At 34.3% G+C, this 19,509-nt stretch overlaps 1 protein-coding gene across 1 annotated transcript; it reads left to right on the plus strand.

The window, feature by feature from the left end:
- The first annotated feature begins 8,111 nt into the window (after positions 1-8,111).
- On the plus strand, positions 8,112-8,635 carry LOC107143733 (ubiquitin-40S ribosomal protein S27a-like). The gene has a single exon (XM_048798439.1). It carries the CDS (start codon positions 8,112-8,114, stop codon positions 8,601-8,603), a length of 492 nt encoding a protein of 163 aa, XP_048654396.1. The 3' UTR covers positions 8,604-8,635.
- The last annotated feature ends 10,874 nt before the right edge of the window (positions 8,636-19,509 follow it).

Consider the following 19,509-nt stretch of genomic DNA (forward strand, 5'->3'; position numbering starts at 1 on the left):
GTTCATTCCTTTTCCTCTCTCACCCCAGACATGAAGAACAAGCCAGTTAGATTCTACAGATGACCCTGACAACTTCGCATGCACTAATATGATAGATGTGGATGAAACATCTCTCAAATTACACTTGTAAACAAGGGCCCAAATACAACTTCTCATTAATTTCGCCAATGTCCAACTCTAGAAGAGTACAAAGAAAGCATTCCAATCAACACTGAAAACTTTGAGGTTTCTGAGGCATCACTAAGAGTTCATAATGAGGTTAAATCATATTATTGTTTTCCCTCTCCCTACACTTGCCCTGGTTGAAAATCTTTTGTGAAATTGGGTTTATATACCAAGAAAAACCCTGATCCAGGATCTCTGGTCCAGGATTTCATAGCCAGTAAGTAGTAGAACCCTACCTTAAACTCAGCATTTCCCAACAGCAAAGCCCAAAATGTTTTCCACAGCTTTTATGGCACCGTAATTTAATGAAATAAACAACTCATTGTGCTTCAGTTTCTGAGACCACAAGAGCTTTGGCATATATAAGTCACAGAGGATTATTAAATACTCTAATTATGAAACTGTCAGATGGGGGTTATTTGTCTTTATGCATTATGGACCCCCCTGGGCTCTAGCCACTAAGTTGGTTTTTTTTTTGGGGGGGGGGTTGCAAAAATAGGAACAAAAGTGACAATATTTTAAATCAAACAGGACCTGTTAGTTATACTGTGCCTATAACACTATGTAAATCTAAAGAGGTTTCCACTAATTCACAGAGCTGCCTTATACACCAGTTTTTCTCTAAAGTAGAGAAACCATGTTTGAAGCATGTCAGACACTGCAGCATAATAGAGAACCCTACCGTCAGGGGATTTCCCGTGTATCTGTAATGTTCCACTAATTAAGTCTTAGAGGCATTTAAGACTGTCTTCAATGTGTATACCTACAGTGCAGCCATAAAGAAAAAATCCATTTCAGTGAGTCATGTACCAACAATAGTGAGCAAATGGATTTGAATTGTTAGGGTCCATAATGATATGAAATGTAGTTTCCTCTCCATGAAAAAGATTACTTGTTCAGACATGCAGCTTATAGAAGCCAACTTTAGTGAAATATATAATTTTTTCCTTGTGGTGCATCAAATAACTTAACACACATACCATTTGGCTGGCTATGACATTTTTACCAGAAAAATCCAGAAGCGAAAGGAGCAAACTTCTTGGCAATGTGCTAAAGGAAGAGAAAATAGAAGACAATTTTGCTTCCAGAAGTAAAAGAAGAAACATAAGGAAAACATTAATGAAAAACACCGGTGCTACATTTTTGCTTCTTCACAGCTGGTTTTACCTGCAAACAAATCTCATTACTCAATAACCCTAAATAAATTAAAACAAGTCACCACTATTATGTGTCACTGCCTATGATTTTCTATTCCAAAGTTGCACAAATTGCTTTTAAGACACGGGCTTACGCATGCCTTAATGTAGTAAAGCCAGTATAGCCCAACTTCATATCCATTCATTTAATTAAAGAGCCTACTCTGCAACCAAAATGATCCTGAAACTTATCATGGCCATCTAAGATATGATTTGCAGAAAATATAAGAATCACAGAGCCTGTAATTTGGTTTAATCTACATGGATCCAGTTTGCTCATCAGTTAAGCAAGAATATAGACTTTAACCTACAAGTTTACAAAGCAAAAATAAAAATTATTAAAAAGCACTTCTAATAACTGGGGATCAAACTGTTCTGTTTAATATAGACTGAGGCTTGACCATCTCCAGGAATCACAGGGTTCCCAGGCTATGCGAAAGCCTCAAAGCATCTCTAAAAAGAAGCCATTTCAAATTCTACCTTTCCAGCCCTTTCCTAGACCCTACAGTGGTCACCTGACTTTTGAGTCAGCCCTCTGAACACTCAATTATGATGTTCTTCACCAAAACTCATAACTTGCAGGATAAAAATATATTCAAAAACTGAAAATTGGGACTGAAGATGTAGCCCAGAGATATGGTATTTGCTTTGCATGTGCAAGGCCCTGCATTGGCTCACCTGCAGCACGAAAACAAGACCCAAAAAACCTGAACTTGATAAGAGAAGCGAGATCAGAAAAGGATAAAGTGCTTATAATCAGATAAGGGTTAGAAGCTCATTGAACATAAATATAAATTGGAGAATTGCCAGGGATTCTTTAAATACTGAAGAGAGGTATCCAAATCACCATTGTACATTTTTCATTCAAGGACACTACTGCCTCCAGGTATCAGGAAGTTCTACTCTATGAGAATATTCTACCATATGCATATCTATTTACTAGTTCATCCACATCCCCCTTCCTTACAGAATTCCTTTCTTCCAAGTGTTTATGAAAGCAGAGGCTATAACTGACTTGGTTCATTCAAACTTCAGGCAACATACGTGGCACATGGTTTGTGCTTATAAATGTTTTCATGATTAACTACTTTATACATTGATTCATTCATACCTATATCTGAAACTTTGACCTCAAAATATAGACACCTCAAGACTTACTGTCTATTTCACAAACATACTGAGTTTTCCTGAGTCATAAAAACACAAATACAACTCACATGAGTATTACAAGATTCTTCCCTCTATTCTGTTCCCATTTTACTTGGCTTTAATGAAACATTAATGATAGGTTTGGTATATGAAAATTTTTTTAGTTTCATAAAATGGGAGTGGCCTTAGCCTCCCCACCTCCAAGGGAAATTGCCTACCAGTATGAGGAATTAAGTTCTAAATTATATAATCACACATGAATATGGGTCTATTTCAAAGGCCATATTGCAGAGTAACAGAGCAAAAACTATCTGAAACAGATATGTAGAAAGGACTAAGTAAATCACAATATGTTTACTAATATATTTAACAAACCTTCATTATATTTTTTAGATAATGTGCTTTCAAATATATTTTTCTTCTCATTGAACAATAGTCCTTTAGTCTTTTCTAAATGAAATTCTAAGCAAGTGAATCCCCTACTTAAATTACTTTAATGACTTCCCATTGACCTTGCATGCCAGGCCCTCTGCTGGTCCCTGCTTGCCTCCTGAGGGGCATGCCTCACCATTCCTCCATATATTCCAAACTCCAGTTGGACCAGATGACATTCAGTTCTACAAAAATATCAGGTTACTCTCTTCTGAGCTTTCATGATTTCTGGCCTCTGCCCCTGACCTTCCCCTACCTCCTCATTCCCTCTGTCTAAAGCCTGCTTATCTTTCAGATCTCAGTTGAGGTATTACCTCCACCAGAAAGCCTTTTCTGACTGCCCCACTCCTTCCCATCTTGAAACTAGGAGCTACCCCACGCGTCTTTTAATATCCAGATCATACGTCTGTACTGTTATAGTCTTACAAAAGTCATTGCTTATCATCCATATGTATTCCTAGATAGCAGCTGCTCCATAAGTAATATTAAATGAGTCCAAGTATGCCTATTAAATGTGAGACAGATGAAGTAAAATCCATGAACTCTCAGAGGGAAAGTAGTACTATTTTCTACCATATGCATTCTATGGAAAATATGGAAAGTAGTACTACTTTCCCTCTGAGAGTTCATGGTTTTTACTTCATCCATGTGCATGAATAATAAAATCACCTTTAGTGGTGTCTACCCTGATGACAGCTGGTTTCTATGAAACTAAAGGCCAAGTTATTGTCTCCATGTAAAGAGCCTTTATAGTCCTTAGTCAACTTTGTATAACAAAGTTGGGAAGATTATAAAAGGACTTACTTAACCTCATACAAGCAGTCATTGTCCAATACTGTGGTATTAAAATTGTTTTTAAGGTGGGGCTGGGGTGGAAAAAGAAGCAGCAGAGGGAGGAGTTGCTGCTGCCACCACAGCTGCCAAGGCTACTGTGACTTGCCGGAGCATGTGAGCTTGGAGGTTGTTTTGGCAAAATATTTCATGAAGAGGAAATGAAAAACAACAATGAAAACCAGCAGAGGGAAGTAGCTCACTAAAGGAAAAACTAATCAAAGAGGAAAACCAAGTCAAGTTAAATAACAAAAATAAACAAATATGGCTGGAAATGCAAACCATGTCTCAACAGTAACCCTAAATGTTAATGGCTTAAACTCACCAATCAAAAGACATAGGCTAGTAGATTGGATTTTAAAAAAAGATCCAACAATATGCTGCCTCCAGGAGACTCATCTGATAGGAAAAGACATACACAGACTGAAGGTGAAAGGTTGGGACAAATCAGACCACTCACATGGACTGCAGAAGCAAGCAGGGGTTTCCATGCTCATATCAAATAGACTTCAAGCCAAAGTTAATCAAAAGGAATAAAGATGGACATTACATATTGCTCAAGGGAAACATACACTAATAAGACATACAATCATAAATATATATGCCCCGAACAATGGTGCAACTATGTTCATCAAACAAACTCTTCTCAAGTTCAAGTCAAACTGACCACAACACAATAATCGTGGGTGACTTTAACACACCTCTCTCACCATTGAAGAGATCTTCCAAACAAAAGTTGAATAAAGAAACTATAGAGCTCAATAACACAATTAATAACTTAGACTTAACTGATATATATAGAATATTTCAACCATCATCAAGCGGATACACTTTCTTCTCAGCAGCACATGGATCCCTCTCTAAAATAGACCATATATAGTATGCCACAAAGCAACTCTTAGCAAATACAAAAAAGTAGAAATACTATCATGAATTTTATCACATCATGTTGGAATGAAATTGGAAATCAACAACAAAATAAAAAATAAAAATTTCTGCATCACATGAAAACTGAACAATATGCTACTAAATGAACAATGGGTTACAGAAGACATCAAGGAGGAGATTAAAAAATTATTAGAAGTAAATGAGAACACAGACACAACATATTGAAATCTCTGGGACACTATGAAAGCAGAACTAAGGAAAAATCATTGCATGGAGTTCATTCCTTAAAAGAAGAAAAAGCCAACAAATAAATGACCTCACACCACATCTCATAGCCCTAAAAAAAAGAACAAATCAGCAGCAAAAGCAGTAGAAGGCAAGAAAAAATTAAAATTAGAGTGGAAACCAATGAAATCAAAACAAAAGGAACAATTGGAAAAACTGACAAAACCAAAAGCTGGTTCTTTGAAAAAATAAATAAAATTGACAGACCCTTAGCCATGCTAACAAAGAAAAGGAGAGAGGGAACTCAAATTACCACTATACGTGATGAAAAAAGCAATATCACAACAGACACTACAGAAATACATAGGATAATTAGGAATTATTTTGAAACCTTATACTCCAATAAAATAGATGACATTGAAGGCATCAACAAATTTCTTAAGTCATATGATCTGCCCAGGTTGAGTCAGGAAGATATACACACAACTTAAACAGACTAATATCAAGTGAGGAAATAGAAGAAGCCATCAAAAGCTTACCAACCAAGAAAAGCCCAGGACTGGATGGATACACAGCCGAGTTCTACAAGACCTTTAAAGAAAAACTAATACCAATACTCTTTAATTTATTTCAGGAAAGAGAAAAAGAGGGAGCACTCCCAAACTCATTCTATGAGGCCAATATCACCCTGATTCCAAAACCAGACAAAGGCACTTCAAAGAAAGAAAACTTCAGGCCAATATCTCTAATGAACATAGATGCAAAAATTCTCAATAAAATTCTGGCAAATTGAATACAAAAACATATCAAAAAATTGTGTACCATGATCAAATGGGATTCATCCCAAGGATGAAAGTTTGGTTTAACATACAGAAATCAATAAATGTAATTCATGACATCAATAGACTTAAAGATAGGAATCATATGTCATCTCGATAGTCACAGAAAAAGCATTTGACAAAATACAGCACCCCTTTATGTTCAAAACACTAGAAAAACTAGGGATAACAGGAACATATCTCAACATCATAAAAGCTATCTACACTAAGCCTCAAGCCAACATCATTCTAAACAGAGAAAAATTGAAAGCATTCCCACTAAAATCTGGAACAAAACAGGGATGCCCTCTTTTACCACTTCTATTCAACATAGTTCTTGAAACACTGGCCAGAGCAATTAGACAGATGAAAGAAATTAAAGGGGTATGTATAGGAAAAGAAGAACTTAAATTAGCTCTATTTGCTGATGATATGATTCTATACCTAGAAGACCCAAAAAACTCCACCAGAAAACTTCTAGAACTAGTAAATGAATTTAGCAAAGTAGCAGGATATAAAATCAACACCTATAAATCAAAGACATTTCTGTATATCAGTGACAAATCCTCTGAGAAGGAAATGAGGAAAACTACCCCATTCACAATATCCTCAAAAAATAATAATAATAAGATACTTGGGAATCAACTTAACAAAAGAGGTGAAAGATCTATACAATGAAAACTACAGAACCCTAAAGAAAGAAATCAAAAAAGACTTTAGAATATGGAAGGATCTACTTTTCTCTTGGATAGGCAGAATTAATATTATCAAAATGACCATACTACCAAAAGCACTATAACAGATTTAATGTAATTCCAATCAAAATCCCAATGGCATTCCTCATAGAAATAGAAAAAAGGAATCATGAAATTCATATGGAAAAATAAAAGACCCATATTAGCTAAAGCAATTCTAAGCAGGAAGAGTGAAGCAGGTGGTATGGCTATATCAGACCTTTAACTATACTGCAGAGCAATAGTAACTAAAACAGCATGGCATTGGCACAAAAACAGGCTGGTAGACCAATGGTATGGAATAGAAGACACAGAGACTAACCCACAAAATTACAATTATCTTATATTAGACAAAGTTGCCAAACACTGCACTGGAGAAAAGATAGTATCTTCAACAAATGGTGCTGGGAAAACTGGAAATCCATATGCAACAAAATGAAATTAAACCCTTATCTCTCACCATGCACAAAACTTAACTCAAAATGGACAAGGACCTAAGAATTAAACCAGAGACTCTGCGTCTAATAGAAGAAAAAGTAGGCCCTAATCTTCATCATGTGGGATTAGGCCCCAACTTCCTTAATAAGACTCCTGTAGCACAAGAATCAAAACTAAGAATCAATAAATGGGATGGAATAAAACTAAAAAGTTTCTTCTCAGCAAAAGAAACAATCTGTGAGGTGAACAGAGAGCCTTCATCCTGGGAGCAAATTTTCACCCCTCACACATCAGATAGAGCACTATAGACCTCACATAAAAAATCTCAAAAAGCTAAACACTGAAAAAACAAATAACCCAATCAACAAATGGGCCAAGGACCTGAACAGACACTTCTCAGAAGAGGATATACAATAAATCAATAAATATATGAAAAAATGCTCATCATCTCTATCAATCAGAGAAATCCAAATCAAAACTACTCTAAGATATTCATCTCACTCCAGTCAGAATGGCAGCTATTATGAAGACAAACAACGATAAGTGTTGGCGAGGATGTGGGGAAAAAGGTACACTCATACACTGCTGGTGGGACTGCAAATTGGTGCAGCCAATATGGAAAGCAGTATGGAGATTCCTTGGAAATCTGGGTATGGAACCACCATTTGACCCAGATATTCCTCTTCTCAGACTATACCCAAAGGACTTTAAAACAGCATACTACAGGGACACAGCCACATCAATGTTATATCAGCATAATACACAATAGCTAAACTGTGGAGCCAACCTAGATGTCCTTTAGTGGATGAATGGATAAAAAAAAAATGTGGCATTTATACACAATGGAATTTTACTCAACATTAAAAAAGAACAAAATCGTGGCATTTGCAGGTAAATGGATGGCGCTGGAGAAGATAATGCTAAATGAAGTCAGCCAATCCCCAAAAAACAAATGCCAAATGTTTTCTCTGATATAAAAGGTTGACTCATAGTTGGGTAGGGAGCAAGAGCATGGGAGGAATAGATGAAGTCTAGATAGGGAAGAGGGGTGGGAGGGAAAAGGAGGGGGCAAGGGATTAGCAAGGATGGTGGAATGTGATGGACATCATTATACAAAGTACATGTATGAAGACTTGAATTGGGTGTCAACATACTTTATATACAAACAGAGATACAAAAAATTGTGGTATATACGTGTATTAAGAATTGTAATGTGGCTTTCCAACCCGCCATCTATGGTGGGACCATCGCTGCAGATTTTCGTAAAAACCCTTACAGAGAAGACTATTACAATGGAGGTTGAACCCTCGGATACTATAGAAAATGTAAAGGCCAAGATCCAGGATAAGGAAGGAATTCCTCCTGATCATCAAAGACTGATGTTTGCTGATAAGCAACTGGAAGATGGACGTACCGTGTCTGACTACAACATTCAGAAGGAGTCCACCCTTCATCAGGTGCTGAGGCTTCGTGGTGGTGCAAAAAAAAAAAAAAGGAAGAAGAAGTCTTACACCACTCCCAAGAAGAATAAGCATAAGAGAAAGAAGGTTAAGTTGGCTGTCCTGAAATATTACAAGGTGGATGAAAATGGCAAAATTAGCAGCCTTCGCTGTGAGTGCCCTTCAGATGAATGTGGTGCTGGAGTTTTTATGGCCAGCCACTTTGACAGACACCATTGTGGCAAGTGTTGTCTGACTTACTGCTTCAACAAACCAGAAGACAAGTAATTTGTACGAGATAATAAAAGACATGAACTAATTAAAAAAAAAGAATTGTAATGCAAAAAAAAAAAAAAAGTACATGTATAAAGGCATAAATTGGCGTGAACATACTTATATACAGAGATATGAAAAATTGTGCCCTATATGTGTAATAAGAATTATAATGCTTTCCACTGCTGCCGTGTATTTTTAAAAAATAAAATTAATTAAAATTGCTTTTAAGAGTTAATTTTTGAAAAGTTTCCATTGCTTATGCAAGAATTACATATTTCATCACATACTGACATGTCACATGATTAAATGAAACTATATTAAGAGAGCCTTTTATTTGCCATCGTTTTAAATGTATAGTGTCTGTTTTTTTAATCTCTGCACATGACAATCAGCAAATGTATAATGACAATAATAATAATCATGATAATAATAGTAATAGAAGTAAAATAATCTATAAGCAAATGACATATATCTAAGAGCTCCAAGTTGCCCTCTAAAGGATTTAAATGTGTTTTATGTGAGGCTTGTTTTCATAGCCGGACAACATCATGAAAGAAATTCCCAGTTTTAAAAAGAAAACCAATTCTGAAAGATGTTGTTGACACTTGTGACCCCATGGAAATTATTTCAATCTGTGGGCAATTTGTTTTCCGTCTTTGTGTATGGCACAGAAAATTCAGTCAGCTCGCTGTCACACAACACCTATCTCTGCAGTCACTCTCTTTTCTTAGCTCATCAAGATACAAAATAATCTAAGCAAAATGACTACACTGACATTTTCTTCAAATACCATAATAATTGCTAAGTTGTACTGACCAGAGACAAAAGGAAATTTTATTTTCTGTTGATCACATACATCTTTTTATACATGAAAACCCACAACACTATCATTCTCCACCAGGCTGCTTCTGCCAACAACTGTGACTGATTGGGATTCACATAAAGCCTTCAGTCTTGTATGAACATGACAAGAGTCAAATTAGGTGGGCTGGAAGCAAAACAAAGAGCAGCAGAAAAGAAATCATCTCAAACTCAGCATTTTGACAGAGCCTCCTTCGTGCCAGCATGCATGCAGCCTCATTAAATGATGTATAGAGGTCAGAGGTTAATCAACTTCAATTTGGCATGCATATTGAGTAGTTTTTAGTCATCATTTTACATTTCCAAATGAGAAGAAACAAAAAGCACTTCAAGTTACTGGAGCATTTTCTAATGACAATTTTTAACTCTTCAGAGACACACTTTCTCTTTTAACTTTGGGGAATTTTCCCACTTAAAATCACTATGAAAAAAAAATAAGACATGAACATCTAAGTCATCCTTTTGCTTTGTTTTGCTTCACTGAGGTATAATTTGAACTAAATGAGTTGCATTTATTTAACGTGTACAATGCGGTAAGTTTTAACACATGTATACATGGGTGAAAAACATTGGTCCATAATCAACATAATGAATACACCATCACTCCCAAAAGTTCCCTCCTATACAACTGAAACCCCCAATTAATAGTTCTGCCCCACCCTTTGGTCAGACAACTACTAATTTGCTTTCTTTGACTGTAGATTAGCTTGCATTTTCTAGAATTTTCTATGTATAGAATATTTCTATGTATATAGAGTATATATAGAAAATATAGCATACATACCCTTTTTATTCTGGCTCTACCTCTCAGCATAATTATTTTCTGATGTATCCATGTTACTCATATATCAGTAGTTAATTTTGTTTATTGCTAAATACTACTCCACTGTTTTGGTATACAACATTGGTTTATTAATTTACCTGTCTATGGACCTTTGGATTGTTTGCAAATACTTTTGGTTATTATAAATAAAGCTACTATGAACATTTGTGTAAGTCTTTGTATGGCCACATGCATTCATTTTTTTCTTAAGTAAATACCTAGACAAGAACACCCAGAAGTAAAAAAGTTATAAGTTTAACTATTTTCCAAAGTCTTATGCCATATTACATTTCTACCAGCAATGTATGACACTTCTAGTTGCTCCATAACCTCACCAACTCTTGGTATGGTCAATTCTTTTAATGTTAGACATTCTAATAAGCATGAATAGCATTCCTTTGTGTTTGTTATTTACATTTCTTTAACAGATAATGGTGCTGAGTTTTTCCTATACCAATTTGGTATCATATATATTATTTAATGACATTATTCAGTGAGTTAAGGCCATAAAGAAACTATTATTTACCAATTAAGCAATGAAATAAAATTCTGGAAGGAAATTTTAATAATTTCCATACCAAAAAAGTTAATGACGTCTATGGAGGGAAAATTTACAAATTAGTTTTCCTCACTGCTGAGTTTTAATGGTTTTTTTAAAAAAAAAATCTATGAAAATGCTTTATAGTTTCATTCTTTTTTTCAGAAAGTAACATAAATAATTCTATTGTGACTTAAATCTAACAACAGCAATCAAGTATAGTTCTGTGACCATGCTAAATTTAATCAATGTTGCTCATTTTGATGTTTCAATCTGCTAATATATATATTAATAGTAATGAGTCAATTAGAGATTAGCCATTTGAACGAAGCAAAGTATCATCTTAAAACAACTATAAATGATCAGCAACAAAAGAATTATATATATATAAAATTCTACTTGCATGTCAACCCACCCACAAAAAGTAACTATAAAATCTCAATAAGCTACCAAAAAACCATTTCTTGAGACATTAGAGTATAATTAAGGCTGCCAGAATTTGAGGGTTAATCCTTGAGAGAAGAAACATACATTGAATTGATTGTGACACATTTTATCAACTTTTCCTTCAAGACATTTATTAATTCTTAAGAAGTCAAGGAGCAAATAGTGACTCAGTGATGTTGTCAGTCTTCTAAGGATAAGAAGAAAAAAAAATGGAATTTAGGATAGCCAAGAATTTAAAAAGCTAGGATCCAGGATAAAAGGGAAAGAAAAGAGCTGGATATTCCTGGCCACATTTCCCCTTAAACAATTTACCAATTTTTAAACCAAAAAAGTGAGAGGTAAGTAAGTAAAGAAGAAAGTAACAACTAAGACACCACCATGTAAGCTGTCTTTCAGCATTAAAGATGTAAACCACTTTTAGAGTCCTGGATTTAGAGTCCACCAAGGAAAAAATGATCTATCTGATAAACAACCCAAGATTTCAGATTAGACCTCTCAAAAGGTATGCTTTTTGCAGGAAAGTAAAATGAAAATAAACTACCACCTCACAAAGACTTAAATCCAGCCTCAAATTATCTTCATCCCTAATTGAATCAAGATGAATTTGTCTTATTCAATGAACTATTTAAATAAATAAGTAAATAGATAGATAGATTAAAAACTAATATCTATCTGAAATAGGATAACATCATCAAGAGCCTTTTCAATTTCCCTTATACAATGTCTACATTTGATTTTTTTAAATTATTAAGCACGCCAGGAAATAGCAACAAATGACCAAACTCAAGAGAAAATAAAAAACAGAAAATAAACAATAGACCAAAAGGTAATCCACACATTGAAACTATCAGAGAAAAACTTGAAAAAAAATTTTATTAACATTTTCAATAAATTATGTGACAAGTAGAGAATTTAATTTCATCAAGCAACTGGAATCCATAAAAACCCATAGCTGAAAATAAGAACAAAAATAAATAAACAAGATTAAAGAACTATTAGACACAGAAGAAGAAAATATTACAAAAAGTAAACATGGGTCTATACAAATATCAACTAGAACATGGAGGAAAACACAATGAAAAATATAAAAAGAAGGAAAAAGATATGTAGAATACACTAATATTTGTACAAATGGAATTTCAGAGAAGAGGTAAAAAAAGAATCTGGATGAGGCTTTTCAAAACCTAACAAAGATACCAACCCAAATTTAAGAAGCTTTTTGAACACAAGCAGGATAAATTCCAAGAAAACTACACTGAAATGCATCATTCCAAACTGCTTAAAATTGAAGTCAAAGGGACAACTTAAAAGCAGCCAGAGAGAAAATACACATTAACTTTGAAGAAACAACAATAAAATAGTTGACTTGTCAATAGAAAAAAAAAAGAAAATGGACTGAGATCTTTAAAGTGTAGAAAGAAATAACTTTCAACCTGGTACTACATACCTAGCAAAAATACCCTTCAAATATGAAATAAAAATAAAAATATTGTTCAAGAAAGTAAAAACTATGAGAATTTATTGCCAAAGACACATTCTAAAATAAATATTCAACTGGGCCCAGTGGTACATTCCTATAGTTCCAACTACTGGAGGGACTGATGCAGGAGCATCCCATGAGTACAGGATTTCAAGGCCAGAATGGGCAACAGATTAAGACTCCATCTCTTTAAAACAAAAAACAAAACAAAACAAAAAAAAACTTTAAATACTTAAGGGAATTCTTCAGGCAAAATAAAATTATTCTAGACATAGGCACCGAAATACAGGACAGAATGAAGAGCAAGGAAAAATAAATACATAGCCAAATTCAAACCATTATCAACTTTATAAAGCAAAAATAATAATTGTAGGTTTAAAATATATGTAGAAATAAAATAAATAACGACAACAGCACAAGAGAGGGGGGCTTAAATAAATGTTCTAGGGACCTTGTGCTGATTGGGAAGTGGTAAAAGTACCAATTAATAAATCTAATTTTAGTTAAGGACACATGTTATAATCTCAATAATAACCATGAAAAGAATAGCGCAAGGCAGGAAACCCAATGAGTTCATGAAGGAAACAATATCATTAAAATGTTTAATTCATAAAAATCCAAAAATAAGGAGGGAAAAAAGGGAACAAAGAACATGGGACAAATATAAGACAGTATATATAATCCAAATATATTAGTAATTACATTAAATTTGTGAATATACAATAACGCATCTGTTCAGTCCACTTCTCAAGGAAGTTTCAGGTATTACAAGTACTTGCTATTACAAAAATGCACCAGTAAAAATTTTATACATGTGTGAAAATTTCTCTCGGTTTTAATATAAAAGTAGAATCACTAAAACCATCTTCTGTTCTCTCAGGTCTTCTGAAAGTGCTTTTCAACACATGACAGCTCCTCTTTCACCATATTCTCACCAATATTTCATATTACCAGACTTAAAAAAAAATCTCCCCATCTGATGGGCAAGAAGTAATAATGTGTTATTGTTTCAATTCATTCTTACTTTATCACTGATAGGGGAGGGTATTTTTCATACATTAACTATTACATGAAATATTGTAGTTTCTTCTTCTATGATTTGATTGTTTATATAATTTGACCTTTTTATTAAGCTGTTTTTATTTTTTGCATTGATTTTCTCTTAATTTGTTGAATATATAGTTGTCAGTGGCTTGCATTACTGGGTAGATAGTGGTGCTCTTCATCCAGAGAGAAAATAAAGAAATTCAGGCACCTTTTTCAGTAACAGTTAATGATTTCAGTTTCAGATAACTTCTCAAAATACAAATATCTTCTCAAAATGACTAACTTTTGGATACTCTGTCATGCAAATTAAAATATGGTTAATATATTCATTTTCCTTATCTGGATTATTTTGGTTATTAGGAATTTTTTTCATAAATTATGGATTCAATATGCCCTTGAGTTTCTTTTTTTCTTTTCTTAAAATTAAATTTATTTTTTGATATATAAAATTATAAAAATCATACATATCAAAGAGATCCCTGTGATGTTTCAATATGTATATTCATTGCATAATGCTTACATCAGGTTTAACATATCTATTTTCTCAAACATCATTTTTTATGGGGAAATATTCAAACTCCTCTCTTCTAGCTTTTTGAAATATACAGAGCATTATTATTATCTCTAGTCACCCTACTGTGTAATAGCATCAGAGCTTCTTACTCCTGTCTAACTGTAACTTAGTACCCATTAATCAGCCTTTTCCTACCGCTCCCCACCCCTACGGTCCCTAGCCTCTGGTAACCATAATTCTGCTCTCACTTGTATAAGATTAATGTCTTCAAATTCAACATATGTGTGAGATCACATGGTAGTCTTATTTCAATGCCTAAGTTTGTTTTTTTTTAATCACTTAACATAATGATCTCCAGACCATTTGTATTATCTCAGCCTTCAAGTTATACAGTTCCAATTTTCCCCTTTATGTCTTTAATCTCTCTTGAATTTAGTTTTGTTTTCAACAATGCTTCTTATATTTTCTAATCCTTTTTCTGTATATTGAACTTATATCCAGTAACATTGCTGAAGTCTCTTGTAAGTCCTAATAATTTATCTGTAAATCTTCTCTTCTTTTTAGGAGAGTATTTTTTTAAAGGTAAAAGAATTTCCAAAGCAAGTATTTGAATCCATTATTTTTCAGACCAGGAAATTAACTATGAAATTTTCAAACAGAAAGGGAAATTTTTCTGATCTTTTTTAATAAATAAAAACTATCTAGTGATTTTCCCCAACTAAGAGATCCTGCATAAATGAGGGTAATTTTCAGCAGTGGGTTTGGAAGGTGACTCACTCTTTAGTCAGTCTTTATGCTACCATGGTAAAAAAAAGAGAGACTGAATACAGGGGTAGGAACATGATCATAAGTTAAATGCACCAGACTAAGGAGTTTACATTTTGTGCTGAAAGCAAAGAATTTAAATCAAATTTATATTTTGTATTTTCATTTTCAAAAAGCTTAAATAGAACCATGAAGGATGAGCTAAGTATACATTTTAGAGCAAGTTGATCAGTTGAGATGCATTGCAGTAACTCCCTAGACCATAAGCCTCACAAGGGCTAGGACAGTTGCTTTTGCTTACCTCTGAATCCTCAGAGCCTGTACAATGCTCAACATATAATACTCAACAAATACTTGCTGAATTAATTAATCAATCCTATGAGAAATAATTAGGGCAGAACCCCAAACTGAGATTATAGAAATGAAAAGGAAAAGATAAAAATCTATAAATATTTAAAGCAAGGAGGCAATTGCACATCATAAATAAGTGAAAGGGAGAGATTAAGAATGACTCCCAGGTTACTGGCTTGGGTAACTCAATAGATAGAAGTATCCTACAACCAGAAGGGGAATAAGGAAACACAAGACATGTTTTCAGGAATACATAATGAATTTAGTTTCAGTTATGCTGACTTTGAAATATTTGCAAGCAGATTTGTCCAAAAAGCAGCTGGATCTGTGGATGTGTAGTTGCATGGGGAAATTGTTGAGGTAATAGGTATCAGAGAGTCATACTGAAAAAGTATAGCATTCAAATCTCTATCTCCTCTGATGTAGTGTATCCATCTTAAGCTACCCTAAGATCTCAGAAAAATACTTCAAAAAGACTTGAGCAGACATGAAGTTGCCTCTTGAAGAAAAATTTGGCCCCACTTGTAAGGAATTCAGTGACCCACCTCCATTTGCAAGCTAGGTGACCCTTCATTCAGGTATAAGCACAATCAAGCATATCTTCTTTCATAAAACAAAGTCACCCTTGCCATCTGTTCATCTGCAATCCAAAGCATATCACTGTGCCTTCAACAGTATATCCATATTGACTCCTTCTCAGAAAAGTTCACCTGAAATTGTTTGCTCTCCAGTTCTGGTCAAAGGCCCTTAGGTCAAAAGACTGATAGTCTGAAATTTGGTCTCTGTCCACTCCTTTAAGTATTCTACAATCTATTCTAGTGTAAATGTACAGTGCCACATTATCCTAGTTCCTTCACTGAGTACCACTTCAGTGTTATTCTCAGATTTTACCAAAGCCCAATACATGTAAGAAAGAGACACATGAATACAGCCCTGGTGTGCTTGCTTTAAAGTTTTCTCTGGAGATCTTGTCCATTATCTTGTTCAATGTCCCTTACACAAATTTTCTTATGATAAATTCTGCTTGCTGTCATTTCTTTGGATATTTTTATCATAAAAGTAATACATACTTGTTTGTAAAAATGTTTTCAAGCAACATAGAAGCTCCCATATGTATTCTCTTTCCAGCCCACACAATTCTAAGTCCCAAAGATATTTGGGTAGTCAGGATTCTTTCTATTGTAAATGACAGACCTGTAACTTGAAGTAAGTTAAATGCATGACAGGAGTTGGAAGGCCTTTAGGAAACCATAAAGAATCAAAGCATCTACTGCAGAAACCAGGGCCGTCCCAAGGACCCCAGCAGATGAAACCTGGAGTGTGAACTACCTGTCTCTGTTTCTGCATGCATGTTCACATTATACTCTTTCAGTGAGTGAAGGATCAGATCTTGGCATCACTGTCGTCCAACAGGAAAAGTTTCCCCCCACACTTTGGAAAAATTCCAGGGTCGTGGGACAGGCTGTCATTGACTTAGCTTTGGATAAAGGAATGCTATGATTAGCAGGGGCCATAAATTCATGCCTAAAATAGAAGAGGAGCAATTTCCTTGAGGAAGGGGGACAAAGTCATTGAAAGAAGGGAAAAGTTGGCTATAAAACAAAAGGTACTGATGACTTTATATTACCATCAATAGTTTCCTGGGTTCTGGACATTTTCTCTACATTTACAAGCATATAAAATATATTCTTTTATATTTTAGATTAATAGCATCACACTATGGCAAATTTCTTTTAGACATTTATCAAGGGGAAAATGTTCTTTTAAAAGTGCTGGTATACTTTCTTTTGATCAGATAATGAGAATTCTCTAATCCACTATTCCTTTTTCTTGACTGTCAGGAAGCTCAGAAGTAAATTTAATGTTCAGTGACCATAACCATATTAAATCTTTTCCCTTCTTCTTTTCATAATTTTAGTTTTCTAATTCCTAGCTTGTCTAGCTTTATGGTACAAATGTCTTTTATTGTAAACCACCTCAAATTCTTCTTGAAAAATAAGACAGAGTTTTTATGAGTTCTTCTAAGATCTGGTATTTTTTAACTTTATTATTTTTCCACTATGTGAGTAATGAGTGCTTATTATAGAAAATTTAGAAAATAAATGGAAAAGTAAGGAGAAAAAAAATCACCCATGTTCCCACCAGAGTTCTCATCACCCATTATTAATGTTTTGGTATACTGCCTAATTTTAAGGGTAGAAGAAACAGCCAAGCCATATAACTAGACAGTCTGAATGGTTTCCTTCTAATCGGAAAATCCCTGAAGACTTTAAATTACAGAGGAACAAGACTTTAAAATTCTTAACAAGAATAAAGGAAGACTTGGAAACTTTGACAATGATTGTCCAGAATTTATTCTTAAAAATTAATACTTAAATCTATTAGTCCATCTTGCCCAAATGTTGTTTACTCACAACTAAATTAAAATTAAAGCTCAAAAACAAAATATTACCCTTTGTTAAGCTCTCATAATTTTATTTAATTATGAATTCAATGGGGAATTATTCCAATAAATAACAAAAGTTGTATTGTTTAGGTATTATTCATAATGATTTTTTTGTTTGTTTGTTTATTTTACTGGGGATTGAACCCAGGGATACTCAACCACTGAACAACATCCCAGCCCTTTTTTATATCTTATTTAGAGACAGAGTCTTGCTGAGTTGCTTAAGGCCTTTCTAAGTTGCTGAGGCTGGTTTTGAACTCACGAGTCTCCTCCTGCCTCAGCCTCCCAAGCCACTGAGATTATAGATTATACACCCTGCCACAGATAATGTTTTTGAAACACACATTTGATAATTATAATAGTGATCGTTAGACCCCAGTTGTGTAAAGTTGCATCTTAAAATAGCTTTTTAAGACTTATATGCGTGTTCCAAACAGAGCTTCACTTTGATTTTGAAGGAAAATTAAGAGAATAATAATACCAAATTTAATCGAATTTTAATCCCTGTATTAGTTGGCTCAGGTTGCCATAACAAAATATCATATACTGAGTGGCTTAAACAACAGAAATTAATTTTCTCACTGTTCTGGAGGCTGGAAGTCTAAGATCCAAGTGCCAGCTTGGTCAATTTCCAGTAAAGACCCTCTCCCTGATTGGTAGATGACCACCTTCTCCATGTGGTCACATGGCCTTTCCTTGAAACACAGGGAGAGAAAGAAAGCTCTGGCCTCTCTTCTTTCTTCTTATAAGACATCAATCCTATGGGATCAGGAACCTAGCCTTAGGATCTCAACTAACATTAATTACTTCCATAAAGCCTATAAGTCCAAATAGAGTCACAATTGAGGGTAGAGCTTCAATATATAAATTTTGAGAAGACATGATTCAATCTATAGCAATCCCTTTGTTCTAATAATCATATCTTCTGGCAATAATTTAATTTATATCTGAATATTTTGAAAATGAGAGGTGAAGTTTTCATCTCTGCTTATCAGTTCACCAATAACTTCTCGTAGAAAAAATATGTTTCTTTAAAACCAAACATGCTATAAAGATACATGTGGGAAGGTTGTGGGGAGGTTGTGTGTGTGTGTGTGTGTGTGTGTGTTGAGAAATTCAAAGTTCTCCCATTTCTGTATCAACTGAAGTCTTTAGTTAATATTTGAGCCCTGAAGTTCACGACATAAGTAGTTGAAGCATATGCCTTGTTCCAAAACACAGCTAGTTTGGTAGGTAGACAGCTATGTTGAAGCCACTAGGATGAAAACTCAGTGACCAAAGTAGAGATACATGAAATAACTAGATTCAAAATAGATAATGCCAGATGAAATTAGACATTGTGTTTTGTCCTACCTTTTATGTAAAGTGTGCTTATGGTTAAATATGGAGCCAGGAAACTATTTTGGATCAGAATTTTAAATGGTCCTATCCTTTATATGTCAGATTAACACATTTGTCTTTGAGTTCTTTCATCTGAACTAAAACACTAAACAGAAAAAATACATAAATCAAATGTTTTGGCCCTTCTCATATCTTCCTAACATGGGCTAACTCTATTCAGAAAGCATGTATTTTTTCCCCATGACATCTGAAGTACAATATAGAAATTCATCCTTTTAGTGAACTGTGCCTTTCCCCAAGATTTT

Source organism: Marmota marmota, unplaced genomic scaffold, assembly GCF_001458135.2.
Source record: "Marmota marmota marmota unplaced genomic scaffold, marMar, whole genome shotgun sequence".
Classification (NCBI taxonomy): domain Eukaryota; kingdom Metazoa; phylum Chordata; class Mammalia; order Rodentia; family Sciuridae; genus Marmota; species Marmota marmota.